This window comes from Melospiza melodia, chromosome 8, assembly GCF_035770615.1.
Source record: "Melospiza melodia melodia isolate bMelMel2 chromosome 8, bMelMel2.pri, whole genome shotgun sequence".
Lineage (NCBI taxonomy): Eukaryota > Metazoa > Chordata > Aves > Passeriformes > Passerellidae > Melospiza > Melospiza melodia.
The window spans coordinates 20,087,844-20,109,142 of record NC_086201.1 but is presented as its reverse complement, the minus strand read 5'-3'; the positions used below and the strand labels follow the sequence as shown (position 1 = coordinate 20,109,142).

Below are 21,299 nucleotides of genomic sequence, written 5' to 3'. Positions count from 1 at the left end.
CTGCAAATGGAATGCTGTACCATGGTTGTAATTTTTGTAAGTTTTCACAATTACTTGACAGTTTCTGAATTTTTTTTAATTAGAAGATACTGGTTCACAAATAATAAGCATCTAAATGGATTAATTTTTGTTTGTGTGGCTTTGGTTTTTTATTTTTACTCTAGTATGCAAGTGTTGAGAAGGATGGGGAGCATTACATGACCCCCTCGGATTTTGTGCAGAAATACCTAGGACTTCATACAGATCCACATCACAATCCCAAAACAGTGCAGCTGTTGGCTGGAGTGGCAGATCAAACTAAGGATGGGTGAGAATTTTGCTTTCCATTTGAAACTTGCATTTTTAAATGTTGAATGCATGAGTTTGATAACTTCATCTTCTAAAATATATTATTGATTTTATTACACTTTATACTTATTTAAATGAGAAGATTTTTTTCACAAGTACAATAGACTATAAATTTGTGAAAACTGAGAAAAAAATTACACTGTTTAACATGGATTTTTTAAAGCTGAGATTTATTTTGAGGATATTTTGTTAAATTCTACAAAAGCTGAGGAAGTTGAACAGCAGGTAAGGTAAATGTAGTACAGTTGCCTTAGAAGAGTTCTTTTCTATATGTCCACATCCATCATCAGGTACTATGTAGAGTCTTCAGTACCTGTAATTAAAAACAAAAATAGGGAAGAGCTTTCTTATTTCTGTAGTGTGCAATTCAAATCCAACCACTGCAGTAGTTTTAAAAGGCTGACTATTAGAAAAGAGACACTAGTGACTTGATGAAGGAAGAAGTTTTTGCCTAATGAAGATCAGGTCACACCACATGAAATTTTTCCAACTCTGCTTATAGATGCTCCTGCTTGCTTTTAGGCAGTTCCCTGAAACCACTGTACAAAATGCCTGCTCTGCTCAGGTAGTGCCCTCTAACTCATTTGTCTTCCAAGGAGCCTTTTCTTTTGCTGTGTATATTCTGGTTTTGGCCTTGGACTGTAGTAGGAGGCCCAGACATTGTTAACATAAAGTGAGAAGGTTAAGATGGATCAGAGAAGAGGTCAGGAATGCAGAAGTGAATGGTTATTTTGTTGAGAAGAAAATGCCATTAAAATAGTAGACAATGCATTTGTAAATATGTAAATATAACTTATTTTTAATTGAAATCTCCTTCACTTCCTGGGTTACTTAAATTTTGTTTTCATGCATTCTGCTATAGAACATTTTATTAGTTTGCTTAGTATCCTGAGCAGCTTGCACAGTATCTGTGCAATGGAAATGAAATTGTATGTGCTGAATACTTCTTACCCTAAATGAAAAAAATAGGATTTCCGGTTTGATGTAATGCTCTATGATTTTTCTTTTCATAGGGCTGCAGCACTTTGATAATATATTTGATTATACATATATTAGATAAATGTTAGTAACCTATCTCTGTTTCCAATACATGGCTTCAGTTTGTTGCTTTATCATGGATTGAGAAGGTAATTTTGTATGTATCTGTTCAAAATAGTTTAATTGATAAAGTAAACCAACATGCTTAGCATATTGTTTCTCTGAAAGCTGTTGGTTATCTTTTGTGGTGTGCAGCTCTTCAGAAAATGTCTTTTAGGGCCTTTTTTACAGTAGGAAATCAGTTTGTTTTAGTGCTAGAACAGAACTTTTAGATACTCCTTTTTGTTCCTTTCCCTGTAAATAAGATTTTTTTGTTGTTGTTGTTTTTGTTTATTGCTTTAAAAAAAATCTGGGTAGTATTTGAAGTGAGATAATCAAGTATGGGTAAGTGCTTTGCCACCTTCTTCATGGGAAGAGTGGGATTTTTACTTTGCACTGCTATATAGTTCAAAGTGTAAAATGTTTATCTGTTTGAATACTTGTCTGAAACTTTTTTCCTAAAGGTTTTAATCTATATTTCATGTGAAGAATTTGTTAGAGCCCCATTATCAACATCAGGTTTTTTTTACATTCTTTCATTTGTAATGAGGTATAATAGATCGAAATCCAGACTCTAATGGCATTAATAGCTGTTGTAGTCTTAAACTGAATTCTGGGATGCATTGCATCTTTCTGAGGACTGACTTTATGAAGTCCAAGAACATAGCTGTAGTCCTGTTCTGTATATATATTTTTACATTAAATGACAGCCCAATGTCATGCAGCAAGTCATTGAGAGGCTTTGGGTTCTGTTACAAAATTTCATTCCTATATCTGCTATCATGTTCTCTTAGCCTTGCTTGCCCTTGAAATAAATACTCAAGAGTGTTGATGGTGGTTGCTTCCATTGTTAATATTTTTTTATTTCTTTTAGGTTTAAGTTTGGCACTTTACAGAAACAACACATTTTGGAACTGGCTCTCTGTAGGCATGCGTATAAAAAAAAGTTGTTTTACTTTTTTTCTCATGGTAACTTGATCCTTACTTAACTGTTCCAGAGCACTATTGCTTTCTCCTAATACTGCTGTACAAGACTGGTTTGCTTTAGTGGAGCTCATTAAGGTAGTTCTTAAAACAGCTGACTGTTCATTTCCAAAATGTTTATTCCTCATTGTTACAAATGCATGTTCTTCGAAATTTATGAGACATCCTCTAAATTAGAATTTGCTTTAAACTTGCCTGTTATCTATTTAGCACAATAGGATTTCACTGATGCTGAAAGCACTCCTGTATCTCCAGACTGCAGGCACTGGTTTTAGGATAGGATAAATACCCTCTCTGAAGAATATACTTACACATATATATGTGCTAAAACCAGCTAAAATATTTTGATCCCTCTTCAGACCTACAGAATTTCACAGTAGTAATTCACAATTCTTCATTTTAACTGCTTGTTTCTGGATACTGTTTTTATCAGTATATCATTCTTAAATCTGGAAATGTGTTCGTAAATGAAGTCCCCAAGATAATGTTGATATTTCACCTAATGAAGAGTCACAACAGAGCTATACATAATGTCTGAAAAGTTGTGTTGTATGGGGAAAAATTAGGAAAGACTTGTAGAAAAAAGGAAAGAGAAGAATTGCAAACACAAGGGTTATTACTTTGTGTGCTTTTGAAGGGTAGAACTACAGAAGAACTCAGAGGAAAAGATTTTTTTTTTAAATGTTACAGATAAAACGAAAGGTGAGTGATTTGATATTGTTATGGACTCTGTAATGCAGTGGGTTCACTGGATGATGCTTGAGTAGTGATTGGGTGGGAAGCTTCATCATGCTGTTCAATGCAGCTCCTGTTATTCTGCCCTGGTGGCTGATGGAGGATCACAGAGGCTGTCCCTGCTCCGGGGCATTGCGGGTTGAGTACGTGCAATGGAAATTGAAGCTTCTATCTCCTCTGGCTGTAGGCACTGATATAGTGAGACTGCTAAAGATGTCTTCTTTCAGGTTCAGGCTTCTCTGAGTGCATTCTACAGAGATCAGCACTTGGTTTTTTTCAGTTATAAAGCTTCCTGGTTTAGAGTTAATTTGTGTGTCAACTTTATGCATGTATCTGAGATATATTTTGAAATGATAGTATTTACAATCATTTTAAAGGAACATTTGTTTCTTTGACACTAACCCTTTATTTATCAAGATCATCCTTTGGATGAAATTGACTTTGCATGTGAAGAGCCATTCTCATATCTCTGATTTTTCTGGCTAAAATGTGGTAAATATGATCATTTTGTGTTCTTCCTGTCTTTGGTGTACTGTGCATATATACAAGAGTGTTGACATATTTAGCCTTTTTAAAGTATCTCAATTCTGCTTCATGTGTACTTAGAGAAAGACTAGATATAGTAATGAATAGTGTGAATATTGTGATTTTTCTTCTCTTTTTTTTTCCTGTGGGGAGCAGACTTTGTACTTGTCTCTTTAGCAGTAAGCAGTAGTGTTTGAAGTAATCACTATGAGCTAATGATCTCATATGATGAGTACTAAGTTGAGATCAATTATATACATTTTCTAGGAAAATTTCTAGGAAGCAGTGATATTCTCAGCTTTAACAGCATTTACTGATATATAGGAAATTTTTTGTTAAATATAAAAGATGTAATTGAAATTCTTACTTCCATTGATTATTTCATGCTAAAATATATATCCTGTCATTTATCCCATATTTTCTTGTGCCAGCATTATCCTTTATCTGTGCTTAGCTTCATGTTTATTTTTCTGCAGCAGTTCATACATGCAGCATTAGGATGCCTTCTGAAGGGTTTTTTGTTGTGTTAGTCAGAATAAGCAGAGTTCCTCTAGAAAAGTTACTTATCTAATAAGATATCTGTGCATACATTCAAGTCTGAGTTTGTCTGTGGTGACCACAAGGACCTGGATTTTTGTGTGCAGCCTGGGTTGTGCACAGTGACTGTCTTGCACACACAGCTCAGAATCCTGTGAGCTGCTGTGACACTCAGATCCTTCCCTGCCTTGTGCTGTCTGTCCTTGAGCCCAGATGTTTTATGTTTGGCCCTGAATTCATGACTTGTGGTTCATGTTATTTTTGGAGTGTATTTTTTTTTCCATATGCATAGTAAAGTGTAATTTTTTCTGAACCTGTTTGTTTTTTATGAATGTTATGTTTTGTTTTAAGAAAATGAATGTTTTATAGTGTATTCCTGTACTTGCATTACAGTATCTTTTCTCAGTGGAAATACATATGTAGCATTAGAATGACAGACCTGTAAATTTCATGTTGTTAGGATTTTTGTGGTGTTTTTATGTCTTAATTTTCAGGCACTGGTTACATTTATAATTCAAAAGTAATAACTTGTAGGTGTTCCAGGAGAATTCACTGGCTTCATAGAGGAAGTTGCATAATGTTAACTGCTTAAATATAACATACTTTTCAGTCTCTAGAGTGTTAATTATCTTTCTTTAATTTATTTAAATTTTTATTTGGATTACACTGTTTTCTAGAGTATCAAAGTAAATTATCATTGGTATTATGAACAATTAAAAAATTGTTATAACTTTTCTGTTTTCCTTTCTAGGTTAATTTCCTTCCAAGAATTTTTGGCATTTGAATCTGTTTTGTGTACTCCAGATGCAATATTCATTGTTGCTTTTCAGTTATTTGACAGGAATGGCAATGGAGAAGTAACATTTGGTAAGAATACCTAAAGAAAAACAGTTTTAAGAATCTGATTATAATAGTGTCTATCATAATAGTGGTTCATGAGCACAGGTGCATAGAAATGCATTTTGTGCAGTACTCTACTGTTTTTCTAAGATTCTGCATGAGTAGAACTTTTTTTTCCTCTCTCAGTTCTAGCCTAAGAAGTACACAGAGACAAAATATGTTTTTCTCTGTCTTCTTGAATCAAGATTTTTCATTTTCCTGAAGTAGTAAATAAATACAGTGATGTTCAGTGTCGTCCTAAGTAAAATTCTGTGTCCTGGACTTCAAACTACTTCAGCCATGAGGGAGTTTTAAGATATGTTCTGGATCTTCACATGTTTCTGAATAATTGTCATTTCATACAGTAAGAGCTCAATATAGAAATTTAGGAGGTCAATTATTTGATTTCCTGTTCCTTTTCTTGAGGAGCAAATCTTACTTTAATGTTATGAGTGTAACTTACAACTTGATTATATGTTTGCAAAATTAGGAAGAAAATTTGGCCTTTGGTTTTGTTACCTAATCACATAAGTTAGTAATTAGACCAAAGTCTTGAAGCTGACTATACTGCTTTGTGATACTGCTAAATAGCTGTTATTAACATTGCAGTTTAAGGAGGACTAGGCTTTATTTTTAAAACTTCGTGTTTATGAAAATTAGATAAATCAATGGTAAGAATTTTAATAAAATGGAATGAGAATTAAATGTTATTTCTATCTAAAAAAATAAAGCACTCAATAAAGAAAATGCAAACTATGTTTGGATTTGTAACCACTTGCTGTTTGTACTATTTCATTATTATGAAAATTGATGTACCTTGTTGGGAAAAAAAAGCAAAGGTCTTTTTATGGAAACAAATTGTTTGACTTATGGTGCCTGTTAAATTACATCATTAGTTGAAGAGTCAGATACTAAGCAGTTCGGATACACATCATCTTGAAAAAAAAAATGTTTTAGAATTTAAATAAAGGTGAAGTCTGTAAATGCAGTCATTAGGAATTGGACAAACTACTACAATCAGTGTGACCATGTTAACGATGGTTTATTTAATAATCTTACAAAATGGGGGTTTGAACATGGTAGCTCTCATGAGAACACTTGAAATATCTGATTCTGTAATTGAGCATAAGCTATTTCAGATGGTATACAAATTTCTCAGTTAGACTGAGAATTGATATTTTTATATAATTAAAGTCTGAAAGAAAACACAAACGAGAAATTGTAAAACAGAAGAAACCACCAATTTACTTTATCTTCCTTTCTGATTTTTTTGTAAGGCTGATAAATCTTGAAAGGAAAATTCTTGAGGGAATTTTAAATTTACTGTTGGTTTCTTGGATGTTTTTTACAAGATTAATTATACTGCAATTATTACTATATTTAACATTATGTTGGTAAGATGACATATGGTAAGGTGACATATTTTTTGTGCTGCAGTTCCCACATTTACTGCTGCTTTTTTGTCTTTCTTTGTTTGCTTGTAACATGGTCTACTTACTTCTACTTCATACATGTATCATACATATTAATACAGCTGTGAAAAATGTGAATGATGATCTGTGACATCTTCAGACTATGGTAACACTGCAGTCCATTTCCAAGTCAGTCTTATGGCAGTTTTATAGATGAGACCTGCACCCTTTCATTTTCATACCACCTAAACATAAAGGCACAGAGTTTAGGTCATGTAAAAACAGAACACTACAGAAACATAAATTTTAAAGTTGAAGTTTTAAATCATTGGAAATATACTGAAATGGAGTAGGTTCAGCCAGTAATTGGTGTGAGACTCACTCTCAGACAAGTCAAGTCGTTTATAGACTGTGTAAGGTACCCAGTCTGCAGGTAAAATGAGTTAGTTATGACAGCAAACACAAGTCAAGACTTTCTAGCTCAGATGAAATACTCTGTGGATGTGATTGCATTGATGCCAAAGCTGTCTCAAACCAATAAGTCTTGCCAGAAGCAGCAAGGATTTGCTGAGGTTTTTCTGCATTGTGCATCCAAAGCAAGGGACAGAATCAACTTGGCTCGGTCTAGTTACTAGAACGAGCATTGGCCTTGTGTGAGATAACATGTTCTCAAAAAATACTCTCATCTACTCAAATTTTCAGTGATCTGGGAGAAGTTAAGTGTGCTTGTTGAATTTTAGAGCTGTCTCTGTTTTCGGAAGCAAACTGCTCTAGTTGGGTTCGCTTCTGTGTAGGATTTCTTTACTGACATGATTTTGAACCATTCTCAAGCACTTCAGCATTTTACAGTCCTCTTGAGCCTCAGTCTGCTCCTTGTCTCTTAAAATACTTAGCTTCCAGCTCTCCAGTGATTAAAGTATTAATTGTGTCACGGAAGAGCTGTCTTAGAAGAAGACTTTAGAAGCTATTTTGTAGAAATACTTTTATGCTGAGTTAATCAATGTCTTTGTCTGCCATGTCATGTGTTGAAACAGGAAGCCTTCTATCACTTTAATGTCATCTGCTGTTTTCTTACTGCTTTGGGACACTTTTCCAGGAGCTTTGGACATCCAGAAATCCTATATGAATGGCTGCCATAAATGTGTAGTTGGTATTGTGCAACATTTGTTAGCTAGGTCCAGTGCAAGGACATGAAACTGGACCTGCTTTACCCGAGCAAACTGCACAGCATGCTCAGTATTTTCTACATGTTTCAGCTGCACTGGACTTGCTGTCAGCTTGGTGAATAAAAAGCAGTAAAATGACTGTTTTAGTAACCCATTGATACAAGTGACAGTGTAGTTTAAACAAGTTTTTAATCGTGGAGAAATAGAGAAAAAGCATGTATTTCTAACCAAGTGCTCCTACATCTTCATGAATGCTTCCTAGGTGAATATTTTATGCAAAATGTGTTGCTGCTGAGCCCTTACAATGCTGCATTATCCATAAAATAATTAAATGCTAACAGCTAAAGCTGATGAAGACAAGTGATTTTTTTCAGGTTGCTGTCTGCAGTCATTGAAGACTGACGAGCGCTTTGCTCCTTTGATTATGGCATGTATTGACTGTGCTACTTAACATGAGTGAAATATTCAAAAACACTCCATAAAATTAATACTACTGTACTAAGGAATATTATTTTTATTTGTATTCTGTTCAGGTCTTCTGACCTGAATTCAGTTTAAAGCAAACCTGAATATTAAATCTGCTCAACCTATTTGTTTTTTTTCTGGTGTTGAAGCAGATAATCTTTACTGTGTTTAAAAGGTGAAGTCTGTGATTATCTGCTAAAATTCTCTGAAAAATAGGTTGTCTAACTGAAAGTAAAAGGATTCTTTGTAGTTTATCTCTCTGGCACACCATACAGTGATCTGGACTGCATCACTTTTAATTGGAATATACAAGTTCAAGGCATTTTCCAGCTGTTCTTCCTTGTAGAGTCACCACAAAGAAAGCCATTCTCTGATAAACTGGAGAGTTTTGGAGATGCTTTTTCAGTTAAATACACATGCTGGTATGGATAGAAGGATAGAGCTAAAATGTGTTTGTGAGTCTTATGTATTCAGAATTATTTTGGAGGTAATTGGAAAATATTTATGGAACTGTATTTAAGCCTTTTAAAAACATCCTGCACTCAAAATGTAATTACAAATATTTTGCCAAGTATAACAGCATCTTCTCCAAAGGCATTGGGGGAGGAAGGCAACCAGATGCCTCATAATGCAACTATGTGAAAATAGTGCAATATTGGTGAACTGAAATAATAACCAGCATTTAATAGTTTCAGAATTTGAGTATACAGGGATACTGAAGTTTTGCCCAGTCTGTTACTTAGACAAGTTTTAATCTGAGAAAGTTCAGGTTTCCCTTAATCAGGACATAGAGTTTGAGAACACTGGAAGAAGATGAGCAAGAGAAAGGAGTTGAATGCCTGTTCGTGCTTTGCATTATTTCTATGGGTATTATTTCTCAGGGACCAGGGATCACTTCTAGTACTCCTTCATTTCTAAAAGGGCAGCTGGGGTGAAAATGATAGTATTTGTATTTAAATTTAAAAGTTCTGCTTTCAAAAGTTCAAAACTTCAAGTTCTGCTGGCAACCATAAAGACTGTAAATATATTTTAAAATAAACAGAAAAATACTCATGATCACATGACTACAGACATGAGGATATGATGGAAAAATCCATGTTTTCATCAAGTGCTATAAACCAGAGCTGCTGTTTCTTTTTGGCCTCCTGTTCTACTAATTAGTAAGTTGCCTGTTAAGTTGCCTCTAACTAACTACTAGTTCTACTAGTTTTCAAAGTATCTTTTGCTTAACACATGCAGATAATGTTGGAAACATCACTGTTAGGACTTTGTTTTTCCTTTTGTTTCGTGTTGTATGATTTTTTTTCAGGCTTAAACTATAGTTTTGAATGCTTGTGAGCAATGCAGAATGGGAACCCCTCTTACTGCTACTACTACTAATTTTTTTTTCAAAACCATGATTAACAAGAGGGAACAGAAAAGGAGAACTTCATTTTAAGATCATATGTATTGACAGCTTTTTATTATGGCTGTCATTCATCTTTCAATGGAATCAGTAATCCTTTTAAAATAAGATTAGAAATAAAATGTAACTATTTCTAGTTAAGCTTTCTCACATTAATTATTGTATTACATTTGGATTACTTTAATAAGCTGCTCCTGCATCAGGTGCTACAAAAATGTCTTTCTGCCCTGAACTGTGGCTCCTTAATTTATTCCTCAAAGTGAAAATACGCTGATAGCAGAAATAGTGAACAACAGCAACATGTAAATGTTAAAATTTATTATGTACATCAGGCATGAAATATGCACAAATTGGACAGTAGATTACTGAGTAGACAGATCTAAGGAAACCCAAAACAACCCTGTTAAACATCAAATCTTTACCATACTTATACTGCTGCTTAAAACTTAACACTTTTATATTTTTTGTCCCTAAGAAGTGTGATTGCTTTTTATCACCGGTATGAGGGAATGGCAAACTCTGTTAACAGGTTGATGGCACTAGAATTGTATGAGCTTTCCACTCTGCTTCTTGGGGAGCTGATAAGTCAAAATAAATAATAGGTACTGCTGCAAGGTTTACTGGGAGTATGGAGCTCATCCCCACAATGGGCCACCAACGAGACCGCATAGTGTTTATAATTTAAAGTATTCTTCCTCCTTATATGAAATTGATTATTGCCTAGGATCTTTGGGGTTCTGTACTGTTTTTCTGAGCCTGATAGGTAACAGTGTTTGATGGAAGTTGAGCCAGTCATGTGTGTGCTGCCTGCAGATAGCTGCTCCAAGCATCTATAATTTGTTTAAAATGATTGGGTGGGGAAATTCTGAAGCAATCTTGTGAGAATGTGTGTCGCCTTGGAGGTAATGTACTAGTACACTAGAGTAGTAGGTTTATTGTTCCTGGGGCTGATGGTAAGTTGAGTATGTCATCAGGCTGCTGACTTGTATGCCTATCTGAGAGGAAAATGCATTACTGTAAGCCTGGAAAGAAAGTTATCAGCTCAGTAGGAAAGAATTCCACTACAGAAAGGTGAGCAAAGAGTAGAAGACATTAGTAAATGAGCAACATGTATTGACAGGGACAATGAATGCGTTCTGTAAAATGTCCTACTAAAATGAAAGGCTTGAAAAATAATTTGCTGTTTGCCCCCTGCAGAATAGCTCCGTTGGAAATTTGAAACACTTGTAGTTTATCTTAATTTAGAAGCATTACTAGGTTTTGACTGAGGAAGATGAAAAAAAAAACAAAACAGCAAAGCCAGCATCTGTACGTTAATGTTGCCTGTTTTCTTTATTGTCAGGGATTTGCTTCTACTGTGAAAAAAAAAAAAGTCAAAAATTGGGCATTTGTTGATAATTCAGAGTGGTGAAAGTGTAGGTGATGATCACATTGTGTATAATTTCTGCAATGTGATTTGCTGTTTGCCGCTTCTCATAACACAAGATGTTAGCTGTGGTGTTGGCTATTTCCATTAATGTAAAAGAGGAGTCGGCAGAATTGGATTATAAAGGTATTGTTGATAAGTTGTGAAGAAAGCACCTCTGCTCTTGGGTAGACATAGTAAGTTTTAGCATCTAACAGGAAGTGTTGGAGAATCTCAGGTGGCTTTGGTAAATGGTATTTAATGTTTCCATGGGTTTAACTGGGTCAGTTACTTTGCAGTGGGGGTGGTGAGGCACTGGCACAGGTTTCCCAGAGAAGTTGTGGGTGCCCTATCCCTGGAGGTGCTCAGGGTCTGGTTGGATGGAGTTCTGAGCAACCTGGTCTAGTGGAAGGTGACCTTGCCTGTGTCAGAGGGGCTGCATTGAGATCTTTAAGGTTCATTCCATCTTAAAGCATTCTGTGGCTCAGTGGTTTTTCAGAATGAGTGCACAGTTTTGCCTCTGTACCCCAAGTGTTTCATAAACCAAGCCAACATGGAAGTAGTTAAGCATTATATACCAGAGCATATCCTCAGACCCAGACTATTGTAATACAAGCAGAATATACTGAGTGTGAGAGATTGCCTGGAAAAGAGAAATGGGGAAGGCACCTCAGTTTTGAGAGAGGCAGCAAGCTAGTTTGGATACTGTTTATTAAAGCTAGTTAGCCATTTCTGGAATTCATCAAGTATCAATACACTCAAGGATTAAATTTAAATTTATTAATTCATTTAACTATTATTTTTATATGCTGATGAGTCTTGACTTCAGATATTTCGATGAGTAGTTGTAAATGTTTTTATGAAGAAAAAAATTGAGTGTAGGAAATTGATTCTTGTTTTTTTAAGTACTATACAGTTAAATGCTTGAGAGTTGTGAAAACACCAGGGGCTTAAGTCTCACTAGAAACAAAGTGAAAAATCTGTTTCAGTGAACATAGATGAATAAGAAAATAAAATCTTTAAAGGAAAAAATGAGGCTTTTTTTACCTTTCTCGAAGGTTAAGAGAAACAATTATCGGAAACAAGTGAAAATAAGATTTAAGTTTTCTGGCTGCATCAGCATGTTCTTTTCTAAGTTTCCATTGGGGGAGCTCGCTGTGAGTTAGCAGTCAGGTTTACATCCATGTAAGTAGCAGCCACTAAACACCCTGTTTGTGCATTGGTAGCCGAGCCAATAGAGCCAGTGAAGCCTGCCTGTCTTCTGCTCTGTTCACGGTTCATTGCCATTTTTCAGGCTCCATAATGAGCTGCACTGACCTGTTTGTGTTTGTAGTACATGGAGACTCTAGCTTGGCCAGAAGCTGCAGTGAATTAGTGGTAAGTGGGGAATTTAAATGTGCATACCTTGATTCCTTGATCTGCAACTGTGATGAATAAATCTACTGCAAACAGAATTTTCAAAGGAAGTATGGCAAAATAAAATAATTTAGCACTATCTATTTAGTGCTTGCTTTCTTTTTTTCTTAACCCTCACCTTGCACATTGATACTGGTGAGTAGGTATGAGTAGACAGTTAGAAATGGTCAGAATAGGATTTTTTAGGTTTCTTGTTGACTCTAACAAGTCCTTTAGCCTACCTTGCAGTGGAAGCTGGTTTAAACTGTAGGGTTTTGACTCTTGTATTTGACCTATATGTAAGGGTTAATCACTAGCCATAGTCTGCCCTGGGAAAATGTAATCTCAGTCTACCTGTGAAGGAGGTGATCTAGCCGAGGAATCTGATTTTGTACCTCTTTAGAGACATGTATTCTGGATATTTCCTTTTCTTTTCTCACTGAAAGGACAAAAACATGTAGTGGATTTCCTAGATTTGCACTAGAACTAATAGACTACAGAATTGAAACTATGAATGAATCAAGTAGTCCTTTAGCAAGGAAGCAATACATTTACTTCAAGTACATCGGTCTTGATAGAGTTCTCAAATGATAATTAAGGTTCTTACTGCATTCTGCCTTGCAGAACTGTTTAAATGTATAAAAGGTGCATTATCAGCTAGAATATTTTGTATTTTGTTTTAAATTTTAACTGTGTGCCGCATTTTATTTTGCTGTTAACAGATTCTAGGCTGATAAACCATTTCAGGTACTGTGAGGGAAATTTTGAAAAGCGTTCATGTGTTATGGGTAGATGTCCTGTTATACAGTTCATGTGTTTAATAATCTGCACAAAAAGCAGGCTTGTTTTGCAGCATGGCAATGCTGTGTATGAATAATGCATGCTGTTTTTCAGATGAGGTTTTTGCCTGAATTCAGATAATATGTTTAGCATTGAGATTTCAGTTGTACAGTATACATGTGGACAATTCAATCTGAAATGGCAGGTTTTTTCTTTACTTCATTTAAAGGAGGACATCTCTATCTTCACTTATCTTAAAACATTTTAATAACTGAGACTACCAATTATGTTTTATAGGATTTGATTTTTGTGCTAAGGCCTTATCAAAAGCATCTAATAACGTGCTTTCTGCTGAGTTAATGATATGTTTTAGATGTCATTTCTTATACCTATCTTCAATAGCCATATTCAGACAGTGTGATTGTAATAATCAAGTTTCAATCAAACCATACTTAGTATGACAAATATTGCCTGAGATTGTAGTGCAGGTATTTGTGCTCTTGATAAAGGGCTTAATTTGACTCCTGGCAGAGACAGAGAACCACTATTGATTTTAATATCAGAATGCAAAATTGCTTTTATTTGTCATGTATGAGGGAAATTGCTTCTTAATTAAAACTAAATAAAACATGCCCTCCATGGTTTTATGCAATAATACAAAAAGTATCATTTGTGCCTCAAATGTGTTCTTTTACAGGTCTGTAAAGGTTTGGTTAGCAATTATTTTTAACAAAGTAAAACACTTCTTAAACAGCTGCTGAAATCATAATTTTTTTGTATTCCTTCTGGAATGTTTGTAGATTTACTGTACCCCAAGGCTCACCTGTTGTTTTTCCCTCCCCAAAGCAAATGTCAAAGAAATCTTTGAACAAACTCTTATTCATCTTCAAATCCCGTTCAACTGGGACTGTGAGTTTATTCGACTGCATTTTGGACATAACAGGAAGAAGCATCTTAACTATTCAGAGTTCACTCAGTTTCTTCAGGTCAGTTATTAACCTTGTTCCAAATCTGGAACTGAAATTCATTTCACTTTTAGTAATATGCTAATACCATTATAAATTTTGAGTTTATTCTGGTAGTGATAATCCTTATCTGATACTAATCCTGACAGCTAATGATGAACTGTTATTTCTCCATACTGGTTTTGTAAGCAGTGTGTACTCATAACTTGAATACCATCCTTTAAAAGAATGGGACAAAACATACTGTTTATGAAAATAACTCTTTTACTGATTGTTGTTAAACTGGGTTGAGGGTCTGCTTTTTCTATCATGGGAATTCAATAGCAAAACTAAACTCTACCAGAGAAAGTTAGCATTCTGAATATAGCCAGTTATTATTGACCATTAAAACTACCCTATAGAGGTTTTTGGTTCTGTACCATTTCTTTATTTTTATAAACATTACTTATCACTTTTTTTCTCTCACTGGCATGCGTGCTACCACACACATACTGGGAGTTTGGTCTTAAATGCAGTCAGCTTGCAGGAGGTAAAATCTGATTTCCTGTGATGTTGCTGAACTACCCTTTAGGGATTGGGCTTTAAAGAATTTCACTTGTTGAATTGCACTTTGTGCTATGCCAAAAAGTTATAGTTAAAGCATATTATGAACTGAACATTATGCTAGAAGGAAGGAAAGGAAAATATCATCCAAAAAGGATGGAAAAAGAACAAATTAGGAGAAATTTACATTGTAATTCATGGAAAGGAAGTTCACAGAGTTGCTGGTAATTGCACTGAATTCCATGAATTAACATACAATGACCACCTTGTTATATAACTTAAAATTGCCTGTCTAATAGATGGGAAGAAAAATAGGTTTTGTACTTCTGGAGCTGCCTTTGATGCAAGAAAAGTTTTGTGTGTATTGTCTTAAAAGTAAGGAGTGATAGAGTGCTTTGACATAATCTGTAATTATTGCAGAAAGTAAAAATATCTCATAGGATCACAGAATATTTTGGGCTGTAAGGGACTTTTAAAAGTAATCTAGTCAATCCCCTTGGAATCTGCAAGGATGTCTTCAACTAGTTGAGGTTGCTCAGAGCTCTATTCAACCTGAGCTTGAGTGGTTTTAGGGATGAAACATCTACCACCTTCCTGGGCTACCTGTTCCAGTGTTTTACCACCCTTGTTTAGTTTAGAATCATTACTCCTTGTCCTGTCACAGCAGGCCCTACTAAAAAGTCTATCACCATCTTTCTGATAAGCCCCCCATAAGTACTGAAAGGCTGCAGTAAGGTCTTCCAGGAGCCTTCTGTTTTCTTTTCCTCTCCAGGCCAAGCAGCCCCAGCTCTGAGCCTTTTCTCATAGTGGAGGTGCTCCAGTCCTCTCTCGTTTTTATGGCCCTCCTCTGCACATGCTTCCAAGGGCAGAATGATAAAATGTCTGTTCTGGTTTTATGTTTGTGTTTCCAAGATACTGCCATGTAAGATACAGTAGCTTCTTACTGTCATTGTATGATTAAAAAAAAAGGGTTGCAGTAATTTCAGTATGAACACAATTTGGGTATTTTTATCCCTTCTTTTTATATAAGATTGTTTTTCTCTTTTGGTCTAACACCATCTTCTGGGGTTTGGGACTTGAATCGAGTGGGTTTGTTGTACCTTGATCTAGAAAATGTTGTTCATGAGGTTATGAGAGTTGAGAAATTACTGTAAAGGTGATATAAGCTAGATGGTTTGCCCTCTTCTTACTGTCTGTCAGAACGTGGTTATTTTTTTAGTGGCTTCTAGAGGTCTGAATGACAGCTGAATGGGCTTTATTGTTTGCTTGAATAGAAGGAAACAACTTTTTCTGGACATAGAATTTACAACTATCGTTATTATCTTGAGGTTAGGTTACCACAGTGATCTTTGTATGAAGGTTTTTACAGTTTGTATGGGAGTTTTAAATTGTCTGAAATGAGTGACCATTTGTGACATTATGGGAGATAGCTGTTTGGGGCAATCTAAATCCATATTATATAATTTTCACTGTCCTCCTGTTTATTTTCAAGTACTTTCCAGTGAGTTAGTATATAATAGCCCAGTCATATTTCATCTTGGATATGGAAGAGATCACGTCACTTTGTGTCTTCAAGATCAATATAAGAAGTTTTTCTAGCACTTAAGTATTTAATTAAGGAATAGATAGCAGGGAGGACATGGGTATGTGAAGTGCATTTCTTAAATCATTTAGTGAAAGTGCATATTTCTTTACAGTTGAATTGAGGCTTTTCTTTGACAGAGGAATGAATCTGTGGATTAAATCAGTATGCAGACTTCTTATTTTAGTTGAGCTGGCCTTGAAGTTGAAACTGTAGTTACACTATTGTCTATATGCACAGACCTCTTGGAGCATAAGAATATGAAATAAGTGAACATTTTGTGAACAGTGGGTTACAGAATTTGCTTCTAATCTGCTATCTCTGAATATTCATTCTAGGAGCTGCAGTCAGAACATGCAAGACAAGCCTTTGCATTGAAGGACAAAAGTAAAAGTGGTCTGATAACTGGGCTGGACTTCAATGAGATCATGGTTACCATTCGCTCCCATATGCTAACTCCATTTGTGGAAGAAAATTTAGTTTCAGTAAGTGCTAACAAAAAATGCCTTGAATTTAGTGTTTAATAGCTGTGATGTTTGAAAATGGCACAGCTTCCCTCCCACTTTGTCTTCTGTCTGTTTATTACTCACTGCCTCGGTGCTGCAGATTATCAGCTTCATAATAGAGTGGGCAGGGTGAAACATGGCAGCATTCCTTGGCTGCAGTAGTGAATAGGCTGGCAGTCTGGTTTGCATGTTTAAAGTGCTGCTGGAAGCAGTTTGAGTTAGTCTGCTATGCTTTCCACCAGAGCAGCAGGGCAAAGTACTTGGTACAGAAATAATCATAAAATTGTAGAACCATATAGGAACAGACCTTAAAATCATCAAATCCAACGGAAATTATTTAGGACAAAAGCATCCAGTTTTTATATTTGAATATATGACATCTCAGGAACTGGAGACTACTTAAAATTTTGTCCTTTTATATACTCTTGCATTCTTTTCTTTTTCAGATCAGAGTTTGGAAAATCAGTATGTAGATTCTAGAGGTAGAATGGTTACATCCCTGATAGTTTGGCAAGATCTGTAGGTAAAGTAATAACATACAAGTTATACTCTGAAAGTATGTAAATTACATAAGAATGAAATTTATATAGAAGATAATGTAATAACTTTTATCTTACTATCTTACCTATAAATCTTGCCTTGCCTTACTCATAAGGCATACTCTCTTCTATAAAATTTAGAGTATCTACTAACTTCAGACTTGCTGTAAATGGTCATTGATGTATGTGATGCAAGAAATCACTTAGTGCCTTTATCTAAAGGTGTTTGCATTTGCATGCATTTCTCTTTCAGAAGATTACTTGGTGGCACTTTCAATGTGTCTATCAGATAACTTCAACAATAACCTACTTACATGATTATTTCCTAATTGTTTCCTAGTGTTCAATCTTTACCACAAAAATAGTATCCTGTTTAATAATTCTCCCTTATGTTTCTATTAAAAATATCTTAAAATTACAGGAATAGAAAGATATCTTTAATTCTTTCATAAGTTGCTCAAATGAGTGTTTCTGTGATTGTAATAAGATGTAAATATGCTTAAGGCACTTAACTGTTTTCATTTAATTTTTAAAGGTAGCTGGTGGAACTGTATCACATCAGGTCAGCTTCTCCTTTTTCAATGCCTTTAATGCCCTTTTGAATAACATGGATCTTGTTAGGAAGATATACAGTAATATAGCAGGTACAAGAAGAGATGTTGAAGTCACAAAAGGTAAGATACATTTCCTACAGTTTATTAATGTTTTAATTCTGTCCATTTTGTAATTGGTGATGGACATGGGTTTAAGGTGAGTCAGAAGTCAGTTTATGGCCACTGGGAAAGTGTTTTTTTTAACTGTGGGTGATTTTCATCCTCACAGGTTAGTAAGTATTTTCAGTTAGCTCATTAAAGAGAAGATTCTGGCAGGAGTTATTGTTTGAATGAGTAACTGCAAGTCAGTATAATACTGAGGATTTTACAGCTCCTTGAAAGAGATGCATTGTTGCTTAGAGATAGGAAGTTACTGGGGAATGTGGTGGACTGGGTTAAGTTTGAAAATCTGAGTGGTTTTATATATAGATGATGCCAGTTAGTATGTAACAAATCCCTGTGCATGTGAAAGGTTGCTGTATTTCAGTCTTGTCACAGACATAAGCAGAGGGCTTTTGAAGCCATTTTATGGCAGATTTTATCACCAGTTTTACTACCTGTATGGATGGGACCAGCCAAACCATTGTGTGGTAAAAAGCATGCCAAGTTTTCTTCTTTGTTTAGCATATATTCATATGCTCTGCACATTTTTCCCCTAAAGAAAAGCACAAAAGGGCTGTTCTCATCCTCCAAATTGTCCTAACAAATTGCCTAGCAATGTGTTTTGGTACAGATGCATAAATACATCTTGCTTGGATTTGTACAGAGAAAAAAGGCTGCTGTGTTTTCACTGCTCAGAATTGTTAACTGCCACTTGCCAATTATGCCATAAACATATTGTGTAATTTGGCCAGATGAATATCTAAGCTTGGAGTCACTCAGAGCTATGAGAGGAAGAACTCTGGACTTGATGGGAATAGATGAGTCAGTTGCCCTTAAAGCTGTGAATAATGGAGCACTTTTCTGTTTTATTCTGTTTTGCAGAAGTTCAGAAGCAAGAATCACAAATTGTAGGTGTTGTTTTATTAAGCTTGCTAATTTGAGGATTTTTGTTATCTTTGGTGAATATTTACCATAAGTCAGAGTTGTGGAGTCAGACATGGTGTGTCTTGGGAAGGCCTGTTTTAGGATAGATGTTCTCCTAAAGATACCTTTTCCCTTTGCGTTATGGATTTTGATTCTTGGTGATAGACTTCATTTTTTTAAAAAGTTATTTGAAAGGATTGAAGAAGGAGATTTGACAAATAGCACAAATGTTATATTTCTCTTTCCCTTTTAAATCCAGAGGAATTTACACACTCTGCAATCCACTTTGGACAAATTACACCGCTGGAAATAGATATTCTCTACCAACTTACAGACTTATACAGTGTTACTGGGTAACATAATAATGAATTTTATCATTTTGCAGTCATGATTTTTGTGTTTTCTGTGTCACCTCTTACTTTTGTCCTAATTTTAAAGGGTTTTGTGTTTGTTACCATAATTTGTTCAATGTAAACTGATTTTGTTGTGTCCATGGGTTTTGTAAGTGAATTGTGCATGTCAAGCACAATTATTAATTGTTGTATTATAGGTATACATATGAAGTAGAAAAATACAATATTCCCAAAAGGCTACAAAATGCACTGGTTGATGTTTTGCATGGATCTTTAATGCATGCAAAATCTTACACAGAAATAGCTAGAAATAGTTTCATTTATGTATTATATTCCTTATTACTAGTACTGAAGAACTTGCTTCTGAATAATCCATGTTCCCTTCATCTCCAAGCATTCTTTAATGCAGTGTAGCAGACTTCTTAGGTCTGCATTCAGATATGACAAGTGTCTTTTTTTAAACTCAGATGTAGTTTGTGGGGTGTGGCCAGGAATACTGTACTTAATAAGTTTGATGCTTTATCTAACCATAATTTCCTTTTCTCTGCCTTGTGTAAAGGCGCTTAACTTTGGCAGATATTGAGAGAATAGCACCACTGGCTGAAGGTGCATTGCCTTATAATCTGGCAGAGCTCCAGAGGCAGGTGGGTAGTAGAAAAAAAAAATTGAAATTGAGTGAATGTTAGTATGTACTTGCAAATGAAAAATAAGAATAATGCACTTTATACATATTCCTGCCAAGTGGAGCGTGCTGTGTGCATTGCTGTAAGGATAGAAAAGGCTGTTAGATACTGTATGTGACTAGACAAGGTATGAGATATCAGCATGGCCTGTTTAGATATGAGCATGTATGGATACTTGGATTCCTTACCATGAACACATTTGTTCCTGAAAAGCCTTTTCACAGGGCACAGCCCTCCATGAACTTCTCCAGTGTGAGTCCTTCCTGTGGAGCCCAGTTGTTTGCAAACTGCTGCAGTGTGTATCCCTCCCACGTGGTGCAGTCTTTCAGGAATCCATCATTCCCATGGGCCCTCCATGCAGTTGCAGCCTCCTTGGGATGCATCCCCCTGCTCCTGTGTGGGGTCCTACAGGCTCTGCAGGGGAATCTCTACTGCAGTGCCAGGAGCACCTCCTCCTGCTCTTTCACTGACCTTTGTACCAGCAGAGTTGTTTCTCTCATGTGTTCTCTCTCCTCTTACCAGCTGCCATTGCACAGGGTTTGTTCCCCCTTCTTAAATACATTAATTCTTAAATACATTATCCCAGAGGTGCTGCCACTGCCACTGATGGACTTGGCCTTGGCCAGTGGTGCTGTTGGCTCTGTCAGACATGAGGGAAGCTTCTGGCAGCTTCTCACAAAGCCACCCTTGTATCCCCCAGCCCCAGCTGTGCCACACAATCTCAGTACAGGTAGTAAAAAATATAATATTAAACGTAAAGCTTATAAATGTGTTCCTTGTACTCACCTCCTTGAGTGGACAAAATACTGACTTACTTCACTTCCTAGAACTACCTTTGTAGCTTGGCACCCTTTCAAAATGAGCTCACTGATAAGATTCCCTCATCACTAGAAGAGAATATACTCTTTTCATACTCTTGAAGTAGTACATTATATTTTCATCTTATTCTAGATTGTGTTAAAACCAGACACCAGAAAGCAAAATAATTTCATTTTATTTAGTTTATGAGGAACAGTCTTTTATTAGACCTTATCTTAAGTGAACAGTAAATTAAGTGTATTGACAAAATGAAAGATATCAGTTCATGAAGAGCAAATATCATCTCAGTGTGGTCCAGCTGTCCCTGGGAAATGAAACCAATTCTGTAATCAGTTTTATATGATTTAAAAATCCCTTTGTAAAGAAAAATCTAAATTTTTACATAAAATCACTCTGTATAGATTTGGTAGAAATGAAAATTAGCCTGCTTTCAACCATGTTTACTTTATTGTCAATTTTTTTCATTGTGTAAGATTTTTTTAAAGCTTAGCAGCTGAATATCCTATGGGGATGACAGCTACAGTAATTTTCTCTTTATAAATATTCATGATTTGAAAGCTATAGCATTAATTACATT

At 35.5% G+C, this 21,299-nt stretch overlaps 1 protein-coding gene across 1 annotated transcript in view; it reads left to right on the top strand.

The window, feature by feature from the left end:
• The window catches only part of SLC25A12 (solute carrier family 25 member 12), a 45,163-nt gene that overhangs the window by 4,129 nt on the left and 19,735 nt on the right, over positions 1 to 21,299 (top strand). The window contains exons 3-9 of the mRNA XM_063162123.1: positions 165 to 307; positions 4,958 to 5,073; positions 13,960 to 14,099; positions 16,542 to 16,688; positions 17,784 to 17,922; positions 19,127 to 19,220; positions 19,780 to 19,864. Coding sequence (XP_063018193.1) covers positions 165 to 307; positions 4,958 to 5,073; positions 13,960 to 14,099; positions 16,542 to 16,688; positions 17,784 to 17,922; positions 19,127 to 19,220; positions 19,780 to 19,864 — 864 coding nt within the window. The remainder of the gene's footprint in view (positions 1 to 164; positions 308 to 4,957; positions 5,074 to 13,959; positions 14,100 to 16,541; positions 16,689 to 17,783; positions 17,923 to 19,126; positions 19,221 to 19,779; positions 19,865 to 21,299) is intronic.